General features: G+C 55.8%; 1 protein-coding gene across 7 annotated transcripts in view; it reads right to left on the bottom strand.

Moving 5' to 3' along the window:
* Nucleotides 1-203: 203 nt before the first annotated feature.
* The window catches only part of FBRSL1 (fibrosin like 1), an 82,542-nt gene continuing 64,625 nt past the window's right edge, over nucleotides 204-18,120 (bottom strand). For 3 of the 7 annotated variants that reach the window (XM_053587534.1, XM_053587530.1, XM_053587528.1), the window contains 15 exons: nucleotides 16,773-16,818; nucleotides 15,094-15,415; nucleotides 14,656-14,876; nucleotides 14,000-14,068; nucleotides 13,603-13,829; nucleotides 12,749-12,805; nucleotides 12,473-12,571; nucleotides 11,368-11,436; nucleotides 11,178-11,207; nucleotides 10,972-11,043; nucleotides 8,226-8,355; nucleotides 2,849-2,926; nucleotides 2,583-2,666; nucleotides 2,255-2,462; nucleotides 204-1,495 (listed from right to left, as the gene is read on the bottom strand). In XM_053587534.1, the coding sequence (XP_053443509.1) occupies nucleotides 703-1,495; nucleotides 2,255-2,462; nucleotides 2,583-2,666; nucleotides 2,849-2,926; nucleotides 8,226-8,355; nucleotides 10,972-11,043; nucleotides 11,178-11,207; nucleotides 11,368-11,436; nucleotides 12,473-12,571; nucleotides 12,749-12,805; nucleotides 13,603-13,829; nucleotides 14,000-14,068; nucleotides 14,656-14,876; nucleotides 15,094-15,415; nucleotides 16,773-16,818 (2,505 nt within the window). In that variant the 3' untranslated portion in view covers nucleotides 204-702. Of the gene's footprint in view, nucleotides 1,496-2,254; nucleotides 2,463-2,582; nucleotides 2,667-2,848; nucleotides 2,927-8,225; nucleotides 8,356-10,971; nucleotides 11,044-11,177; nucleotides 11,208-11,367; nucleotides 11,437-12,472; nucleotides 12,572-12,748; nucleotides 12,806-13,602; nucleotides 13,830-13,904; nucleotides 14,069-14,655; nucleotides 14,877-15,093; nucleotides 15,416-16,772; nucleotides 16,819-18,120 lie in introns of all 7 variants that reach the window. The other 4 variants (XM_053587529.1, XM_053587531.1, XM_053587533.1 and 1 more) reach the window with 4 other exon arrangements.

Consider the following 18,120-nt stretch of genomic DNA (forward strand, 5'->3'; position numbering starts at 1 on the left):
GACCTTTTGGACAAATAACCAGAGGGGTTTCTGGAAACCATCTTTATAAAGTCTACCTAGGTTAAGAATTTAATAATGTCATACATTTATATCAACAGACTATGTACACTTGTTTCCTTTGTAGTTTTTTTTAACAAACAAAAAAGAAATCCTTACACTTTTGCATAATAAGGCAAAAAACAAAGTTTTGTACATTATTATTAATTATTATTTTAATATATATCTGTAACTTCGGTTCCAAGTACCAAGGGAGGGCCAGGGCTGGGCCTGAGTGGGGAGCCTCACAGTGCGTTGGACAAAATGACCGTTTTTTTCTCCATAAATAAGACAAAGAAACCCTGGGGCTCTGGAGAGAGATCTGAGGCCATTACCTTGCAAATCCCAACTAAAAACCAAGAAGCAAAAGTTTCTTTTTTGGTTAAGTGTCTAAAGAGCACAAAATTAAGAAAAATACAAATTCATTAAAAATGCTTCTCTCCTGTGGGAAAGAGGTACAAACTTGAATTTTTCCCCAATAGCCTAATGTCAAGCTCAGAGAAGAAAAGCCCGCCCCCAAAAAGCTGTACAGTAAATTCACCGCGTCCGCAGGCTTTGCGGTAGAGCTGTCACCCCAAGATTTGACGAACTGTGCTTAAGTTCTAGAAATTTACATTTAAAAAAGTTTACAGCAGTGCACGTGTGAAAGTGTCCCTGGGGTGGGGACTACCGCGCCTCCACTTCCGGAGGGTTGCGCGATGGAGAGTACCCGCATGCCTCGCCCGGCCCAAGACCTTCAAGCGGGGTAGTCCTGCTCCGTGGCGCGGGTGGTGTGGGGGGCCCGGCAACCAGCGGGGGCGGGGCGCCCAGCGCGGCTGTGGCGGCGGCCGGTGGGGTCCGCGCCAGGAGTCCGAGGCGGGGCAGGTGCGGCGCGCTCAGGGCGGGCGGCGGGTGTGGGGCGCCGTCCAGACCTGGGCCCCGCGAACGCTCTAGCTCTTCTCGGCGCGGCGGCCGCAGGTGCTCTGGGCTGTAGTCGTGTGGCTCGCGGTCGCGATAGGCGCGCTCCGGGGGCTCGAAGAGGCTGGTGGGGCCCGGGCCAGCGGGGAAAGCGCGCCGGGGCAGCTCCAGGCTGCGGTAGGCCTCCCGCAGGGGATCCCACGCGAAGCCTGGTGCACCCAGGCGCTCGCGGCTCAGGCCCAGCGGCACTGGCGCGGGGTGCAAGCCGGAGGCGGGGGGCTCAGGCGCCTCATCCGCGCCCCGCTCCTCCTTGACCTTCACATCACCCAAGGTCACCTTGCTGCAGGGTGAGGGCAGGCGCACTGCCGGCTTGACTCCGTCCTCCTTGGCTGGGGAACAGCTCTCTTTGACCCGGGGCTCAGTCTCACGCTCTGTGGGAATCCCGGAACGGCTCAGCTCGCTCTGGCCGCCCTGGCCACGAAGCAGAAGGCTGCTGACCGCGTGACCCATGGGGGCTGCGGGTGAGCCTCGGCTGAGCAGGCGCGTCTTCTCCAGGAGTTCCCTGGGGACAGGACAGGTCAGTCACCCCTGGAGAAGCTGGTACTCTCAGCAGAGGGGAGTATATCCCTGTGGGGCCTACACTCCCTGGTTTGTGTGGGGTCTCTTTACCACCTGAGCTCCTGCAGATGCCAGCAGCACCCATCAACACAATGGTGGTGACAACAGGAGGCCCCCCCTCCCCAGGTCTCCAAACACTCCCACACTTTCCTCCCCCATGGCAAACAGCCTAGACACACACCAGAGCAGAACCACAAAGCTCTGCATTCCCACTGAGACCACAGACTTGGGCAGCTTCCTGCTGGGGGCTGGCACTGCTGGCCCTACCCTGGAATTCCTGCCTCAAACTTTGGTGCCAGTGCTCTGTGTACTCATACTGTGCCTAGGGACCTCTGCCTTGTCCCTGAAGACCAGATGTCAAGACAGGAAGACCCAAGCTGCCTTGGGGTAGAAGCAGGAACTTCCTGGGCAGATGAGTTCTGAGCCCACTGTCTGCAGAAGCCCCTCCCTGGGGTGTGCCCACAGCTCCAGACTGCTGCCTCCCCTCTCTGGAAACTTGCAGTCTGAAGGGCACAGAGTTTGTATCACCCCACCCCCATGTGCACCCTCATGGTGAGTAGTATACAGTGTACAGCTGTGCTTATAAGGGTCCTTTTCCTGGCCCTTCTCTGGAGAATCACAAGTCAGGGCTGAGTCCCCAGAGCTCTGCACCAAGCTGGGGCAGGGGACAGGGAGGATGGGAGGCCTGGAGGGCTCCACTCACCGCTCCCGCTCCTCCCGGCCCTTGTCTGGCTCTCGGTCGTGGTTAGTCAGTGCTGAGACCCGCTCCGTGTCCATGGACTTAGGCCAGGGGGGTGGCGTGGGGAAGGACGGTGGTGCCCGGTGCAGCCGGTTCCAGGTCTCATGGGGGCTGGGCAGGCTGTGCATTGAGGAGCCCTCTTTGGGAGCAAAGATGTTGCCACTGCTGGGAGCTGGGGGCACAGGTCAGGGTGCTGAGGCCAGAACAGCTATCTTGACCCCACCAAAAGAACCCTGTAGGGTGTGCCCCAGCCCAGGGAAGGTGCAGAGGAAGGGTTGTGCTGGTCACTTACTCAGAGCATGGCTGCCCAGGCCCCCAAAGGCGTGGCTGCTGAGGCTGCCCAGGCCCCCGAAGCTGCTCGACCTGCTGAAAGGGTCTGTGGGGCAACTAGGGGTCAGAGATCTGCATGGCTCCTGTCTGACTGCCTGGCCCCATAGAGGTGGCCCCCATGTGATCCAAGGGGTGTCCCAGGGCTCAGGGTTACCCTCCTGACTCCTGACTTCCCCCAACCCTGAGGTCTACTGAGGAAGCCAGAATGCACCGCCCGGGGGCACCCACCTGCCAGGTGACCAGTGGGCAGGAAGCTGCCAGGGGGAGCCGAGGGTCCGAAGGGGTTGGTGGCAGGATGGGCAGCACCTGCAGGGAAGCCAAGTCGACAAAGGCCCAAAGAGTGCACCTGAGGCCTCCCATCTGCAACATTCACAGGTGGGGTGAGCACCCTGGTTTCCTGTAGGACCCTCTGCTGCCTGTTCTCCCGCACAGCCCAACTGTGGGGTGAAGGTGTGTCTGGTCAGGGTAAGGGTGGGACATAGTCACCTCCCCAACACCTGGAGGACGCAGCTGCAGTGGCTACCTTGGGCCGGGGTGCAGGGAGGAAGATACAAGGAGGAAAGGAGGGCACGGCTTAGGGCAGGGACAGTGGGGAGTTGCTGCGTAGGAGGGGCCTTGGTCAGCTGCTCCCCAAACCAGTTACTTTTAAGTTTGAACTAGTAAGTGACCCTTGCTGCTCAAGATGGGGATGCATTGGGTCTGAGGGACACAGGCCTATCCCTGGGCACAGAGCCAGCTCACATGAGCCACCGAGGTACCTGCCCTGGCTCCCCCAACACCACCCCAGGCCCTATGTGGAGCATGGCCTTGTGAGGCTGCTAAGTCACAACCTGCACGTAGGGGGCTGGGTGCCTTAATCCTGGGTACCCCAACACTGGGACACTTGTACCCCACCCGTGGGCTATGGTAGGTGCACTCCCCAGACTACAGAGGCAAGGCCTGCTCAGGGCTTTTGGTTTCTGCTGAGCTCTGACACGCAAGTCAACACTAACTCCTAAACTGGAGAAAGCCGATGGCTGGCCCCACACTAAGGGAAATACAGGCCAGTGAAGTGTATGGGGAGCAGAGAGGCCTGTATCACCATAAGTGCACATGCCTGAGAAACCGCAGAGTTAGCCGAGAGACCAAGCACACACCAGCAAGGGAAACAAGGGCAAAGCTCTTCCTTCCCAGAAGTTGATGAAATAGAAAAACCTCTGTCACGAATAATGAAGAAAGAGATGGCAGAGCTGAGAGGTGTTAACAACTGCTGGGCCTGAGACATTGGGAATAGCTCCCGCTGACAAGTATGGAAAGTGGTACCAAATTGACTCACTACTAGAAAAATCCAAATTACCCAAATGGACTCAAGAAGAACAGAAAGCTTAAAGAGTCCTATAACAATAAAGGGGGGGGAAAATCACTTTGAAACCCTAGGTCAGGCTGGGCACAGTGCCTCACACCTGTAATCCTAGCATTGTGATAGGCCAAGGTGGGTGAATTGCTTGAGCTCAGGAGTTCAAGACCAGCCTTAGGGCGGCGCCTGTGGCTCAGTGAGTAGGGCGCCGGCCCCATATGCCGAGGGTGGCGGGTTCAAACCCAGCCCCGGCCAAACTGCAACAAAAAAATAGCCGGGCGTTGTGGCGGGCGCCTGTAGTCCCAGCTACTCGGGAGGCTGAGGCAAGAGAATCGCGTAAGCCCAAGAGTTAGAGGTTGCTGTGAGCCGTGTGACGCCACGGCACTCTACCCGAGGGCTGTACAGTGAGACTCTGTCTCTACAAAAAAAAAAAAAAAAAAAAAAGACCAGCCTTAACAAGAACAACACCCCATCTCTACTAAAAATAGAAAAATTAGCCAGGCATGGCAGGCGCCTGTAGTCCCGTCCCAGCTACTCAGGAGGCTGAGGATCACCCAAGCCCAAGAGTTTGATGCTGTGAGCTGTGATGCCCCAACACTCTATCCAGGGCCTCAAAAAAAAAAAAAAAAATTAATTAATAAATAAAAGCCTGGGTCAGGGTGTTCAAATGTGAGGCAATGACAGAATCTCACAAGAGCTCTTTCCGAGAACAGAACAAGGGGATATTTATTCTTTCACCCACTGAAGGGGGCAAATGGCCTTCCTGATAAAACTGGACAAATACAGCACAGGAGAGGAAAATTTAAGTCTGACTCATTCAGGATAGCACACCTGGAACAAAATATTGGCAAAGTGACTCAAGAAATGTATTAACAGTTTACACATCAAGGCAAGTCATCTGATTTGGAATAAAGAAGCAAAACTGGGCGGCGCCTGTGGCTCAAGGAGTAGGGCGCCGGTCCCATATGCCAGAGGTGGCGGGTTCAAACCCAGCCCCGGCCAAAAACCACAAAAAAAAAAAAAAAAAAAGAAGCAAAACTATTGTTTATCGATATGACTTTCTACACAAAAAATGCAGAAGGAGGGTATATGTAAATTTCTTTGCATTCAAAAAAGAAGATTGCTAGATATAAAAATCAATGCACAATATACAAATACTCAAAATCAATGCAAACTTCTATTTTCTAGCAAAAGGCAGTTAAGAAATGTAATTTTAAAATCCCAGTCATAATATTAGTAAAATATGAACCTAGCAGTTATTTTACTATAACTAGATGGGAGATTTGCCTCACTCCTGGACAGGGAGACAGGAGAGAAAGAGGGATTTCCCTCCTGTCAATGTGTACTTTCAAGCCAGTTACAGTCAAGCCCCTGAGTGCTTGGTGGAGCAGAGAGAAGGCCAAGAGGTACCCTCCTGGTCCAATACCAAGTCTCGTCCTGAGGTAGGGCCCGGAGGGTAGGGGTGTCTGAGGAGGAAGGGCAGACAGGACAGGAACAGGTGAAGGCAGGGGCACCAGAGTTGGGGGGCTCACTGCTAGTGACTGCAGCCTGGACGGGCAGACCCTTGCTCCCGAGAAACCTGGACTGGGAGAACCCATGGTCCATAGGCCCTCAGGGAGCTGCAGTAGGGCTGGAAAGAACCTCTTGCTCCTGAGGCCCTGGTATTGATGAGGGTCTAGAGGTGACATCCCCCCCACCCCCCAGCCCTCAGACTGCACACATCACTGTGGTGTCAGATGGTGCTAAGTACACAGAGAAGACAGGGAAGGAGAGTCAAAGGGCAGATGCAGAGCCTATGTGCATGTGCACGTGTGTATCTGTGGGTGTGACTGTGAGCATGTGTGTATACAGCTGACCCTGGAACATGGGTTTGGCCTGCATGGGTGCACTTATACACATGGATTTTTTCCCACCTCTGCCACCTGAGAGCAAGACCCACCTTCCTCATCCTCAGCCTACTCCATGTAAAGATGATGAGGATGAAGCCCACGTTTTCGTCCTCATAATACTCCAAACCACTGTTGTCTAGCTTACTTTCTTGTAAGAACACATAAATGTAACACATAAAACATGTTAATTGACTATATTATTAGCAAGGCTTCTAGTCAAAAGTAGGCTATTGGTTCAATTTTTTATTTTGTTCTTCTTATTTCCCTGTTTGTTTGTTGTTATTGTTGTTGTTGAGCCCTATGCCCTGAGCAGAGAGCAGTGGCATCATCTCGAGCTGTGGGCATCCTGCTGCTTCAGCCTCCTGAAGCTGCTGGGATTACAGATGCTCACCAAGGTGCCTGGCTGGGTTTTTCATTTTTTTTTTTGCAGTTTTTGGCCGGGGCTGGGTTTGAACCTGCCACCTTCGGCATTCGAGGCTAGCGCCCTACTCCTTTGAGCCACAGGCGCCACCCTCATTTTTTTTTTAATTAATTAATTATTTATTTATTTATTTTGAGACAGAGCCTCAAGCTGTCGCCCTAGGTTGCCTCACAGCAACCTCCAACTTCTGGGCTTAAGCGATTCTCTTGCCTCAGCCTCCCACGTAGCTGGGACCACAGGCGCCTGCCACAACGCCTGGCTATTTTTTTGGTTTCGGCCATCATTGTTGCGGGCCCAGGCTGGATTTGAACCTGCCAGCTCAGGTGTATGTGGCTAGTGCCTTAGCCGCTTGAGCCATCAGCACCGAGCCCATTTTTTTTTTTAAAGAGTCTCATTTTGTTGCCCTTGGTAGAGCGTTGTGGCATCACAGCTCACTGTAACCTCCAGCTCTTGGGCTTAGGCAATTCTCTTGCCTCAGCCTCCCAAGTAGCTGGGCCTACGGATGCCTGCCACAACACCCGGCTATTTTTGTTGTTGTTGCAGTTTGGCCAGGTTAGAACCCGCCACCCTCAGTATGTGGGGCCGGTGCCTTAGTGAGCCACAGGCACTGCCCGCAGTTTTTCATTTTTTTTGAGACAGAGCCTCAAGCTGTCACCCTGGGTAGAGTGCCACTTCATCACAGCTCATAGCAACCTCCAACTCCTGGGCTCAAGCGATTCTCCTGCCTCCACTTCCCAAGTAGCTGGGACTACCAGCGCCCACCACAATGCCCAGCTATTTTTTGGTTGCAGCCGTCGTTATTTGGCGGGCCTGGGCTGGATTCAAACCCATCAGCTCAGGTGGTATGTGGCTGGTGCCTTTAGCCGCTTGAGCCACAGGCGCTGACCTGGTTTTTCATTTTTTTAACAAGTCAGGGTCTCACTCTCGCTCTGACAAGTCTCGAACTCCTGAGCTCAAGCAATTCTCCTGCCTCAGCCTCCCACAATGCTGGGATTACAGGCATGAGCCGCCACACCTGGCTATTAGTTAAATTTTGGGCAAAAGTTATACTTGGATTTTTGCCTGTGTGGTGGCTTGGCAACAATACCCAAGTTGTTCAAGGCAGCTGTGTGCACATGTGCATATGTAGACATGTTCACATGTACATGAGTCTGTGTGGGTGAGCATACAGTAGGTACATGTGTGTACATGTGCATATGCATGTCTGCGCATATATGTCTATGTGGAAAGGTGTACAGTACAACGTACTGAGACCTGTCCCGGGAAAGGCCTGTGTACAATGCTGGCCCTGAGGAGGTTCCTGCAACTTGACGCTTAGACTATATATCCACAGTGGCCTATGTGGTGCCTGCCTTCCTCTCAGTCTGGAACCTGGGCATGTGCCAGGCAGAGCTGCTCCCATGAGCAGACCCTGGGCAGCGTCTTTGTGAGTGTTCCTAGAGGACACTCATGCATGTTGTCCAAGCTCATTGTTGGGAGAGAATCATATAGAGTGTGCTTCCCAGGGGCGGGACTTTGGAAACTTGCAAGGTCCCTGCTGACCTCCTCGGTGCCTTTTCCAGGGACTGTGCTGGGTCCTAGGGTCCTCCCAGCAAACAGCCACACCTGGGGGGACTGTAGCCAACACAGCCGTGCCCTACAGGAAGAGCAGCATCAGCCAAACCCCCTTCCTGGGGAATTCCTGCCTACGCCTTGGCTCTGGTGGGTGTGAGACATCAGAACAGGAGGCTGAGGAGGAAGGGACTTCAGGACGAGCCACTTGACTGCTCATGGGGCTCATGCCAGCCCTGAAGATGCATCTGGGAGCAGTGGGTGGGGATAAGCGGGGCTCCCACCAGGAGTTAGTGGTGGGTGCCAAGGCCTAGTATATACCTGTGCTCCTGGCACAGCCAGCCAGACAGGGAAAAATGTTTCTGCCCCATGCCCACCTGACCACCTGAGATGCTGCCAAGGTCTCACCTGCACTGGAGAAGAGCGGCCGGGCCAGGTCCTGTGGATAGTGGAATCCAGCAAACTCGCCTGGGGCAGGGGGTCTGCCGAACAGGTCCAACTTGGTGCCCACCTCTAGCTTGTGCGGATCCAACTGCATCTGCCAAGAGGACAGAGCATGCCACGGTGCCTCAGCCACAGCATGACAGGGACATGGCGGGGCCAGGTCAGTGTGAGTTCCATGGCAACTTGAATCAATGAAACAATTAACAAGAGGTTCCAGTTTTCATGTTAAATCTCTGCAACCTGGTGTAAACCTTACATAAAGCACATCTCCATTTGGATGCTATATTTTCATTGAAAATACTTCATTTGTGTTTAGATTTTTAAAAATTAAGCTGAAAAAGTCCACTAACATATCCAAGTTGTTTCTTATATGCCTAAGAATTTTCTGGTGATTGAATTTAGTGTCAGTTTTAGAAGTTTGTTAAGGCTCAGAGCCTGTGGCTCAAGTAGCTAAGGCGCCAGCCACATACACCTGAGCTGGTGGGTTTGAATCCAGCCCAGCCCCGCCACACAACAACAGCTGCAACCAAAAAATAGCCAGGCATTGTGGCGGGCACCTGTAGTCCCAGCTACTTGGGAAGCAGAGGCAGGAGAATCGCTTGAGCCTAGGAATTGGAGGTTGCTGTGAGCTGTGATGCCATGGCACTCTACCCACGGTGACAGCTTGAGGCTCTGTCTCAAAAAAAAAAAAAAAAAGATGTTTGTTAAGATGGGCTGTGCCCATGGCTCAGTGGATAGGGCACTGGCTACATACACTGAGGTGGGCCAGTTCGAATCCGCCCCGGGTCAGCTAAAACAATGACAACTGCAACCAAAAAAAAAAAAAAAAAACCAAAGCCGGGGTTGTAGTGGGCACCTGTAGTCCCAGCTACTTGGGAAGCTGAGGCAAGAGAATTGCTTAAGCCCAAGAGTTTGAGGTTGCTGTGAGCTGCAAAGCCATGACACTCTACCCAGGGCGACAGCTTGAAACCCTTGTCTCAAAAATAACAAAACTATTCATCCATTAAACAAATAAAATAAAAGTTTGTTAAGATTAAATAAAACTAATGCACTTGCCCCTCATTTACACGACCACATGGCAGGTGCATCAGGCCATACAAGGCCGTGGCCACATGCTGAAGAAGGCAGCCCCTAGCCATAGGGGCCAGAGGGCTGAGGGGGCTGGCCACTCGGGATCTTGCTGTTGTTCTGGCTGCAGTCAGTGTAGCTGAGTGTATCTTGGGAACCCTCTGGCCCTGCCTGTCTTGCCGTGAACCAGCACTCAGGCCTGACCCCTCAACCTGCTCCTCCAGGGTGGTAATGATGTCAAGGTCAGGAGTACTCTGACCCTGGGTGCATGCACCTGTCATAGGATCTGATCTCAGCTGAGTGGCAAGCCCTGTGCCCCTAAGGGTGCAGCTGGGTGCCAAGGGAGGACGTGTGTGCCATCTCCCAATCTCCCCACTGCACTCAGCAGCATCCCCTGGGAGCATATGACTCCCTGCCATGTCTTGGAGGGGGGAATCCCAACCAAACATCTACATATCGAACACACAGCACTTTGTTATAAATCCTTCTCTGCTGACTTCTCCCTCAAAGTGGGTGCAGGACACAGTGTTTTTTTTTTTTGTAGAGACAGAGTCTTACTTTATGGCCCTCGGTAGAGTGCTGTGGCCTCACACAGTTCATAGCAACCTCCAACTCCTGGGCTTAAGCGATTCTCTTGCCTCAGCGTCCCGAGTAGCTGGGACCACAGGCACCCGCCACAACGCCCGGCTATTTTTTGGTTGCAGTTTGGCCGGGGCCGGGTTTGAACCCGCCACCCTCGGTATATGGGGCTGGCGCCTTACCGACTGAGCCACAGGCACCACCCGACACAGTGGTTTTTTATTTGTTGTTGTTGTTTTGTTTTTTTGAGACAGATTCTCACTTTGTTGCCCTTAGTAGAGAATGACATTGCATCATAGCTCACAGCAACCTCAAACTCTTGGGCTTAAGTGATTCTCTTGCCTCAGCCTCCCAAGTAGCTGGGACTACAGGTGTTTACCACAATGCCTGGCTATTTTTTTGTTGCAGTTGTTATTGTTGTTTTAGCTGGCCCAGGCCAGGTTCGAACCCGCCAGCCTTGGTGTAGGTGACCGGTACCCTACCTACTGAGCTATGGGCGCCACCCAGCACCCGGGTATTTTTAGAGACAACGTCTCACTCTGGCTCAGGCTGGTCTTGAACCTGTGAGCTAAGGCAATCCACCCACCTAGGCCTCCCCGAGTCCTAGGATTAGGGGTGTCAGCCACCATGCCCGGCTAACACAGTGATTCTTAAAAATTGCCACAGAGCAATTCGTGTCACCTGGGATGGCACCAGGGACATCAGAGGTGCAGGGTTCCCTGGGGCTGAGGCTGCTGTCTGGCCATCCAGCTTCCTGGACAGCGACTGTGCTCCCTCTAGCTGCCCCTGGGGTTGCCTTTTTCCTCTGTCCCCCCGGAACACATCATGTCTGTGAGCACTTTGGGTATACCCAGGTCACTAATGAAGAGCCAGGCACATAGCAGGCGCTCAGCAAATGTGGGGGACAGGGATGTCAGAGGCCACTGTAGGTGGAGCCAGTATGTTCCCTGAATACCACAGGCTGGAGATGGGGTTCCACACACAGCCCCCACTGTAGCCTCCCAGACACACATGGAGAAGCCACATGTTAAGGAGAGCACCTGGCACCACACACCAGCCTCACCTTTATTTTCTGCTGATGGTGGTAGATCTGCCACGCGATCTGCACATGCACTGCACACCACTTCCCTGGTTTCTGCGACAGAACCATGATGCGCTCAGCAGTGCAGCCCAGCTCCTCCTCCCACCCTATGCCTTCCCCAGGTTCCACTGTCACAGGCCGCCCCCAGAGCCACCAGGACCCTCCTCCCCAAGGACACACATACTTACCCTGACCACTGCCCGGTATGGGTCAGAGACCTGTGGCCAACAGAGGAAAGGGTGTTAGGTTGGTTTTTGCAGGAGGCCAAGTCCTGGAGCGTGGAGGACACAGGCCCTCTGCTGCTGCTACTAGCCCATGTGGGGCTGGGCCAGGCAGGACATTCCCCTGGGGCAGAAAGTGGGCACCCATGACACCTACCCCAGGGGCTTTCTGCAGGAGGGTGTGAACAGCACTGGCCCTGCCTGTTACCTCCATTGGGTTTGAAGTCTGAGGGAAGAGAAAAGAGAGAACATGCATGCATGTGATTCTGCCCAGGCAACATGGCACCTTTGGGGTCCCTGGTTCTGGCACTGGCCTGTGCCCTGCCTTGCCTTAGTTCGGGGCCCTGCATGCTATCACCCAAGGGTGGCCTGGCTTCCTACACAGGACACCACACCTCAGAGCAGTAATCTCTGCAAAGGTGTCAGGCCCTGTGGCTTCCTACCAGGGGCCGAGACAGCCCCAGTGTATAGAGGGGACCTGCAAAAGGAACACAGATGGGCTTTATTCCCTGTCTGCGAGCAAAGCCTGGCCATGGACAGCTCTCCAGTCCAGCAACCTGACCCTTCTGGTTCCTTCCCTCTGGGCCAAAGCAGTGGGCACCACATCAAGTGGTCACCCATGAGCATGGACCTCTAGGCCATCACCCTGCCCAGGAGCAGCCTTACCAAGGGCCTGGCCAGGACAGATCCCCCACATGACTCGAAGCTTAGGCAACCAGCCCTGGGAGTCCAGGTCTGGGAAACTCTCCCTATCTCCAAAAATGAACTTCATGCACCCCTCTCAAGGCAGGCTCTGAGTGGCCCATTATGTATCTCAGGCTCTCTAGTCATCAGGGCAGCCATAAGCAATGAGAGAGAGGCTGCGGGATACTGTGAGCAGGAGTGGCCCAGGGACATCCTCAGAGGCGAGGCAACTGCAGGAGATAGGGGACACACATGCCTGCTGTCTTGGGAAAGGCTCATAGAGCTCCCCTCCCCTTGTCTGTGGCACAAATAAGGGATCCTGCCAAGGATGGGGGTCTTCTGTGTTGAGACTGAAGCCAGCCATGGGGAACCAATATCCACATATGTTCCTCTCTGCCCATTGCCACCTCCTCCCTAAGGACTTTTACAGTCTAGAGTTCCTGATTCCCCTGCCCAGCAGGGCCATTCACACCAGTGTCTAGATTAGAATTGGGGGGGGAGGGCAGTTTTGCAGTCTCCTCCCCACCTGAAACCCCACCCACTGCAGTGCCCGCCCACTTGCCAGGAGCCACTGGTACCTTGGGCTGAAAAGCACCCTGCAGGGACCCAAAGGGGCCGCTGGGGTGCGGAAGCAGGGCAGGCAGTCCCGGGATGGCGGGAGGGAAGGGCGGGAAGAACTGCAAGAGAAGGGAGAGGTTGCAAGGCCCTCACCCGTCCCTCCCTCTGCACCCAGGCCCTGGCTCAACACACGGAGGACAAGGCCACACCAGACTGGCTGGGGGCAGGGCAGGAGACTGGGCAGCAGGGTCCGAGCACACAGGGACGGGCTCTGGGGGATGCCCAGGGACACTCACACTCACGCTGGAATGTCGGAAGTAGGGGCTGTCCAGCTTGGGAGTGTATTTGTCAAACTGTAAAGGAAAGAGGAGGGGTGAGGTCCCCAGCACACACTTGATGCCCTCCTCAGGGCCCCAACACCCACCCACCCTGGCGGGGCTGGGCAGGGCAGTGACCAGGGTGGCGCTGTGCCTCCTGGCGCTGTCCCCAGGCTTCAGCACACCAGCCTGACAGCCCTCAGTCCTGTGGGACCTAGGTTTGCAGAATGTGGAGCCAACTTCCCATTCTAGTGGGCTTCTATGGAAGGTAGAAACTCGGCCCCTAGGCATTCTGTGTGTGCCCAGAAGGGCAGTGGCTGGAGAGAGGGGCGTGAAGCCCTGGCAACTACTAAAAAATGGGCCAGTTTCACAAAGCTTGAGCAGGAGCCCAGGAAACTGGGCTACACGGCAACTGCCTCCTGAGATAAGGCCTCTGGGTCAGGAAATAAGGCCTGGGTGGGCTGAGTCTCAGTCCCTGTGGTCCCTCAGGCATTTGGGGCTCCAGACCTGACACCAGGGATGTATCTTGGGTACAACTAGCCCCAAGGGTGTGTCACACATGTGGGCATGGAACACCTGCCCAAACCCAAGATGGGGACCTCATGCTGTGACGTAGATGAGAACAGAGGGCGGGCCCACGGACAGCCCTACTATCCAGCAAGCACAGGCTCAAGGGCTACATGGGGAGCTGGACAGAGAGATGCCACTGGCCTCTCTGCCTCCACAGCTGGTATCAGCCCGTGTGAGTGCAAGCGTGCGTCTGCGTGTGCCTGCTGCATGTCCCCCGTCTGGTGCCCGCCCCCCGCCCCCTGCCAGCACGCGGGCCTACGCACCGGCAGGGGTGCAGCGGGCGGCGTGAGCGGCGTCGGGGGCAGCCCCGCAGGAAAGGGGGCGAATGTATGTTGGTGCTGGTGTGTGTGCTGGTGTGTGTGTTGGTGCGTGTGCTGGTGCTGGTGGAACTCCGCCCGCAACAGAGCCCCCGGGCCCAGGGAGGCACCAGGCCGCTCGGCGCTCTGCACCAGAAACCGCGTGTTCAGCTCTTGCCTGAGCAGCTCGTGATCTACAAGAGAAAAAGAGAGAGAGACAGAGAGGCACGTCGGCCGCGGGCTCCCGGCGGGGCGAGGCGGATAGTCACCTGGCACTCCCGGTTTCGGCAGGCCAAGCCGTGGTGGCCGCTCGCTAGGTGCGGGCCCAAGGGTGGAGGTAAGAGGGGGGCCTGTGACCAAGTACCAATCAGAATCCCCGAATGAGGCTGGCAATACATGATCGGCTGGTTGAATGAGATCAACAGGCCGGCATCTAGAGGAAGAGAGAACACTGTGAGCCTGCAGGGGCCTGCCCACCCTCGCCCCGCAGAGTCGGGGCCTTGGACCTCAAGGCTCTCAAGGGTGGGGCTCTAAAGGCACCACCTGGGAAACTTGTGTCCAGCCACCCCCAGACCAGTCTCATGGTCCCATCCCTGGGTACCAGGCTGCCCCAGACCTGAGATGGGCTGGCTTAACCTCAGAAAGCTGTGGAGGCCCAGGGAGAAATCCCTTCTGTGGGCTCCACCCAAGGATGGCCTGGCCAGAAGCACAGGGGAGGGGGAGGCTGGCCAGAGGCAGGTCCAGCCCCAGGACAGGAGGGCAGGAGAGGTCAGAGTTCCTGCAGGCCAAAGAGGAGGCCCCAGCCATACGATTTATAGGTGCATGTGTATCCTGCATGTGCTTGCTTGCACATGGTTTCAAGGCCACCTGGGAACCCTAGGAAAAGGCCCCTGAGTGGAGCCCCAGAGTCCATTCAGGTGCTGAGGATCATAAAAGCCCCAACACATACCCCTCCCTGGGGGTCACATCCCTGCCATCTCCCAGCTCTGAGCAGGTCAAGACCAGGCTGAGGACACCTACCGGCCGGGTGTCCTGGGATGACCAGGCTGCTGGCAGGCAGCCCCGGGGGAGGGGGCAGTGTTGCTGGGGCAGCAAACATGGCTGCTGCGTGGTGCTGGTGCTGTGCCTGGGATCGGAGCGCCAGGTGTGAGGTAGACAGGTGGGGGCCCGGCCCTTGCTGCGACAGCGACAGGTGTTTGGCTGGGCCCAGGGTGGCACCACTGCCCGTGCTGCTGCTCCTGCTGCGGGACGCAGGGTCTCAGCGAAGCCTGTGGCCACCAGCCCAGGGACCCCATGGCCCAGGACAGCAGGCCCTGTCAGTTTCATCCTCCCCTCGCGTCTCCCATCCCACTGGGCAGGTCCCAACCTCACCCAAATCCGTGCAGGCACCACCCTTCCCTGAGGCCATCCAAGACTGTCCCACCCAAGGCCCCGCCCCACCAGAGACCACGCCCTCACCTGAGGCCGTGAAGGCTGTGGGGCACCGCTGGGCCAGGTCCCGGGCCGGCGAAGGCGCCCAGGGACGCAGGCACGTGTGTCTGGAGCACGCCGCGGGGTTGAGGGGGCGCGGGTGGTGGCTGTGGGGTGTGGCGGGGTGGGACAGGGGCCTCTTTCTTCACCAAGGGGCTGGCGAGGGCAGGCGGGGCCCCCGGGCAGGGCGCAAGGGGTGCAGGGCTGGCAGGCGGGAAGCACCCGGTGCTGAGCTCGCGGCTGCGCTCCAGGCCCGACACTTTGGGCACCGCCCCAGCCTTGGCCTCTGGCTTCTCGTGCTGCGAGGGGTCTGCGAGGAGAGTAGCAGATGTGACCCTAGGCCTGCCCATACTTCCTGTGGCCCAGAAGGATGGGAAACCCCAAGTCCTGCTCCCTGACTACTCCTGCAACCAAGGGGGGGTCCTGGTGCCTGCTGATTCTGGCACAGAGAGCTAGTGGGTTCTTGTGCTCGGCTGGGGCCGCATCTAACTCCTGTCCAACATGCATAGAGAATCCCGGAGCAGGGGCTGTCTTGACTCCTTTTACACCAAGTACTTGGCCCAGGAACTCTGTGGCTTTGCACTTCCACGTTCAGGCACACAATGAGCCAGGGAACCTTGCACCCAGCCCAGAGCACTATGTCAGCTGGAGGCACCCACCTTCTCTCTCTGGAACCCCTGGGAGGAGAGTGACCACTTCCAAGGAACCTAGCCAAGGGTGTGAGTTGCTTGGAGGGGAAGTTGCTCCCTAGTATGCCTGTTGCCTTGGGTTATGGGCCCTCCCCACGCTTGCTTCCCCTACAGCAGCTCCAAACCCTCCTGCTGAGGCCATGGCAGGCAGTGTCTCAGACATTCCTCAAGGCCCAGTTGGGGGCAGTGTCCACTGTGGAGGAAGTGGCTGGCCACAACTGAGCTGACCCTGCCTTGAGGTCAGTGCAGTACCTCTTGCTCATGTTGCAGCAGACCCTGTTTCCTTTTGGGGACCTGGGATAGATGAACGCTGGTTCCTGGGGCAACTGATCCTCTGGGCCAGGCAGCAGGAAACAGCCCAGTCTCGCTCTCACAGCAGTAGCCCCAGGGCCACTGGAGTGGAAGCCACTCCAGACACCAGCCTCTGACTGGAAGGTCGCCTCTACCCAACCTCCTGTTTCTGTCCCTCCCTCGAGGTTACCCTCATGGGTACTCCCCCTATCCCTTGCCAAACAAGAGCGGCTATGAGGATGGAGGGGCAGGCTTGGCTGTGCAAACCTGGACACAGGTCAGCCAGGTGGCCATGTGAGGCAGGGCCTATCAGTGTGTCAGCTGGCCCTCCAGTGCAACCAATCCCACAAGCCAGCAGTATTCTTTTTTTTTGGCCCGGGCTGGGTTCGAACCCGCCACCTCCAGCATATGGGGCTGACACCCTACTCCGTTGAGCCACAGGCGCTGGCACAGTGGCATTCCTAATAGTGCCACTTTGGGAACCACCATTACAGGTCCCCACCTCGGCCCCACTCAGCAGCTACCTCTGCACCTGCTCTCTGGGTACTTCCTTGTCATCACAGCAGCCTGGCCCCTGAGACCCTATCTTCTGATCAGGGGTGTCCCCTGTCACCCACACAACAGGGAGCTCCATGTCCCTATTTCTTTCTCAGAGACCCAGCAGCTGAGCTGAGGGAATACTCTTACCTTTATCGGCTGCTGGGGCAAAGAGCTTCTCAGAGCCCACTGAAGCCTATAGAGAGAGAAGTCAGAGGTGGGTTGAAGTGAACCTATCCCGTAGGCCCCCCATACCACAGACTAGTGGGCTTTGTGCATGTACACAAAGGTTCCCAGGCTCCACGCAGGCCTACACAAGTTCACACCACCACCCCCTGCTCAAAGACTTTCTCGGAGCCAATGCTACTCACTCAGTTGGGGACATGGGCACTGTCTGACTCCTGCTAGTGTGGCCTGGGGGAGAGTCTGAGGTTTTGCAAAGCCATGGCCCTTGCAGCAGAGCCAGGACCAGAAGCCTCCTGGGCTCCACTGGGCCTCAGCCTGGCAGGCCAGAGGCAGATGATGGAGAAGGCACAGTGCAGGTGCCCAGCTTAGCACCTGTGTGGAGGTAGAAGAACCGGACACTGACTAGGCTGGAGATGCTGACCCACATGCTGCAGGACACCATTCCCTACTCCTGGGGCAGCTGGGGTATAGGCCTGGTGACCAGTGCTGTCAAGAGGCAGTAAGCAGCATGCCCACACTGAGGAGTGAATTGCCAGCATGCTGGACAGTACTGGCCTGGCCCACTTCTCTACCTCTCCTAGAGACCTACACCTAAGGGTGTCCCAAGGAACGTGATGGTGCCCGTGGCTAGGGCATGAAGGAGATCCCCATGCTCGTAGAGGCTTTGCAGCCTTTCTTGGGATTGAGCAGGTAAGAATGAGCCTAGGTAGATCTTCCCTGAGTGGTATGAGCTATGGACTGAATGTCTTCTGTTTTCACAGAAGCCACTGTTGAACCCTTACCCCAAGGTGATGGTGCTGGGAGGGACAGAGCAGAGCCCTCATAACAGGGTCATCAGCCACACATGACAGAAGCAGAGAACTCCCTCACCCCTTCCTGAGGGAACCATGAGAAGTCATGTCTGTGATCAGGGGAGCGCCCTCACCAGAATCTGGCCCACTACACACTGACAATGGACTTCCTGTCTGCAGGACCGTGACAAATGATGTACTGTTTATAACCTGCTCAGTCTCAGGTAGTTTGTCAGCGCAGCCTGACATCGAGATGTGTTTCATATACCACACAGGTCATCCAGTTAAAACTTACAACTCATGGTTTTCAGTATGCCCACAATGTGACACATCTGTCACCCAGAGAGACGCTGACCCTCCATTTACCATCCTAACCCTAAAGCTACAATCTACTTTGTTTGTCTCTGTAAAGCTGGCTGCCCTAGGCTTTGTGTGAAGGAATCATGAATGTGGGTTCTGCAGGGACTGGCTTTTTTGGGCAGAACATTTTCTTTCTTTCTTTCTTTTTTTTTTTTGTAGAG

This window comes from Nycticebus coucang, chromosome 4 (assembly GCF_027406575.1).
Source record: "Nycticebus coucang isolate mNycCou1 chromosome 4, mNycCou1.pri, whole genome shotgun sequence".
Taxonomy (NCBI): Eukaryota; Metazoa; Chordata; class Mammalia; order Primates; family Lorisidae; genus Nycticebus; species Nycticebus coucang.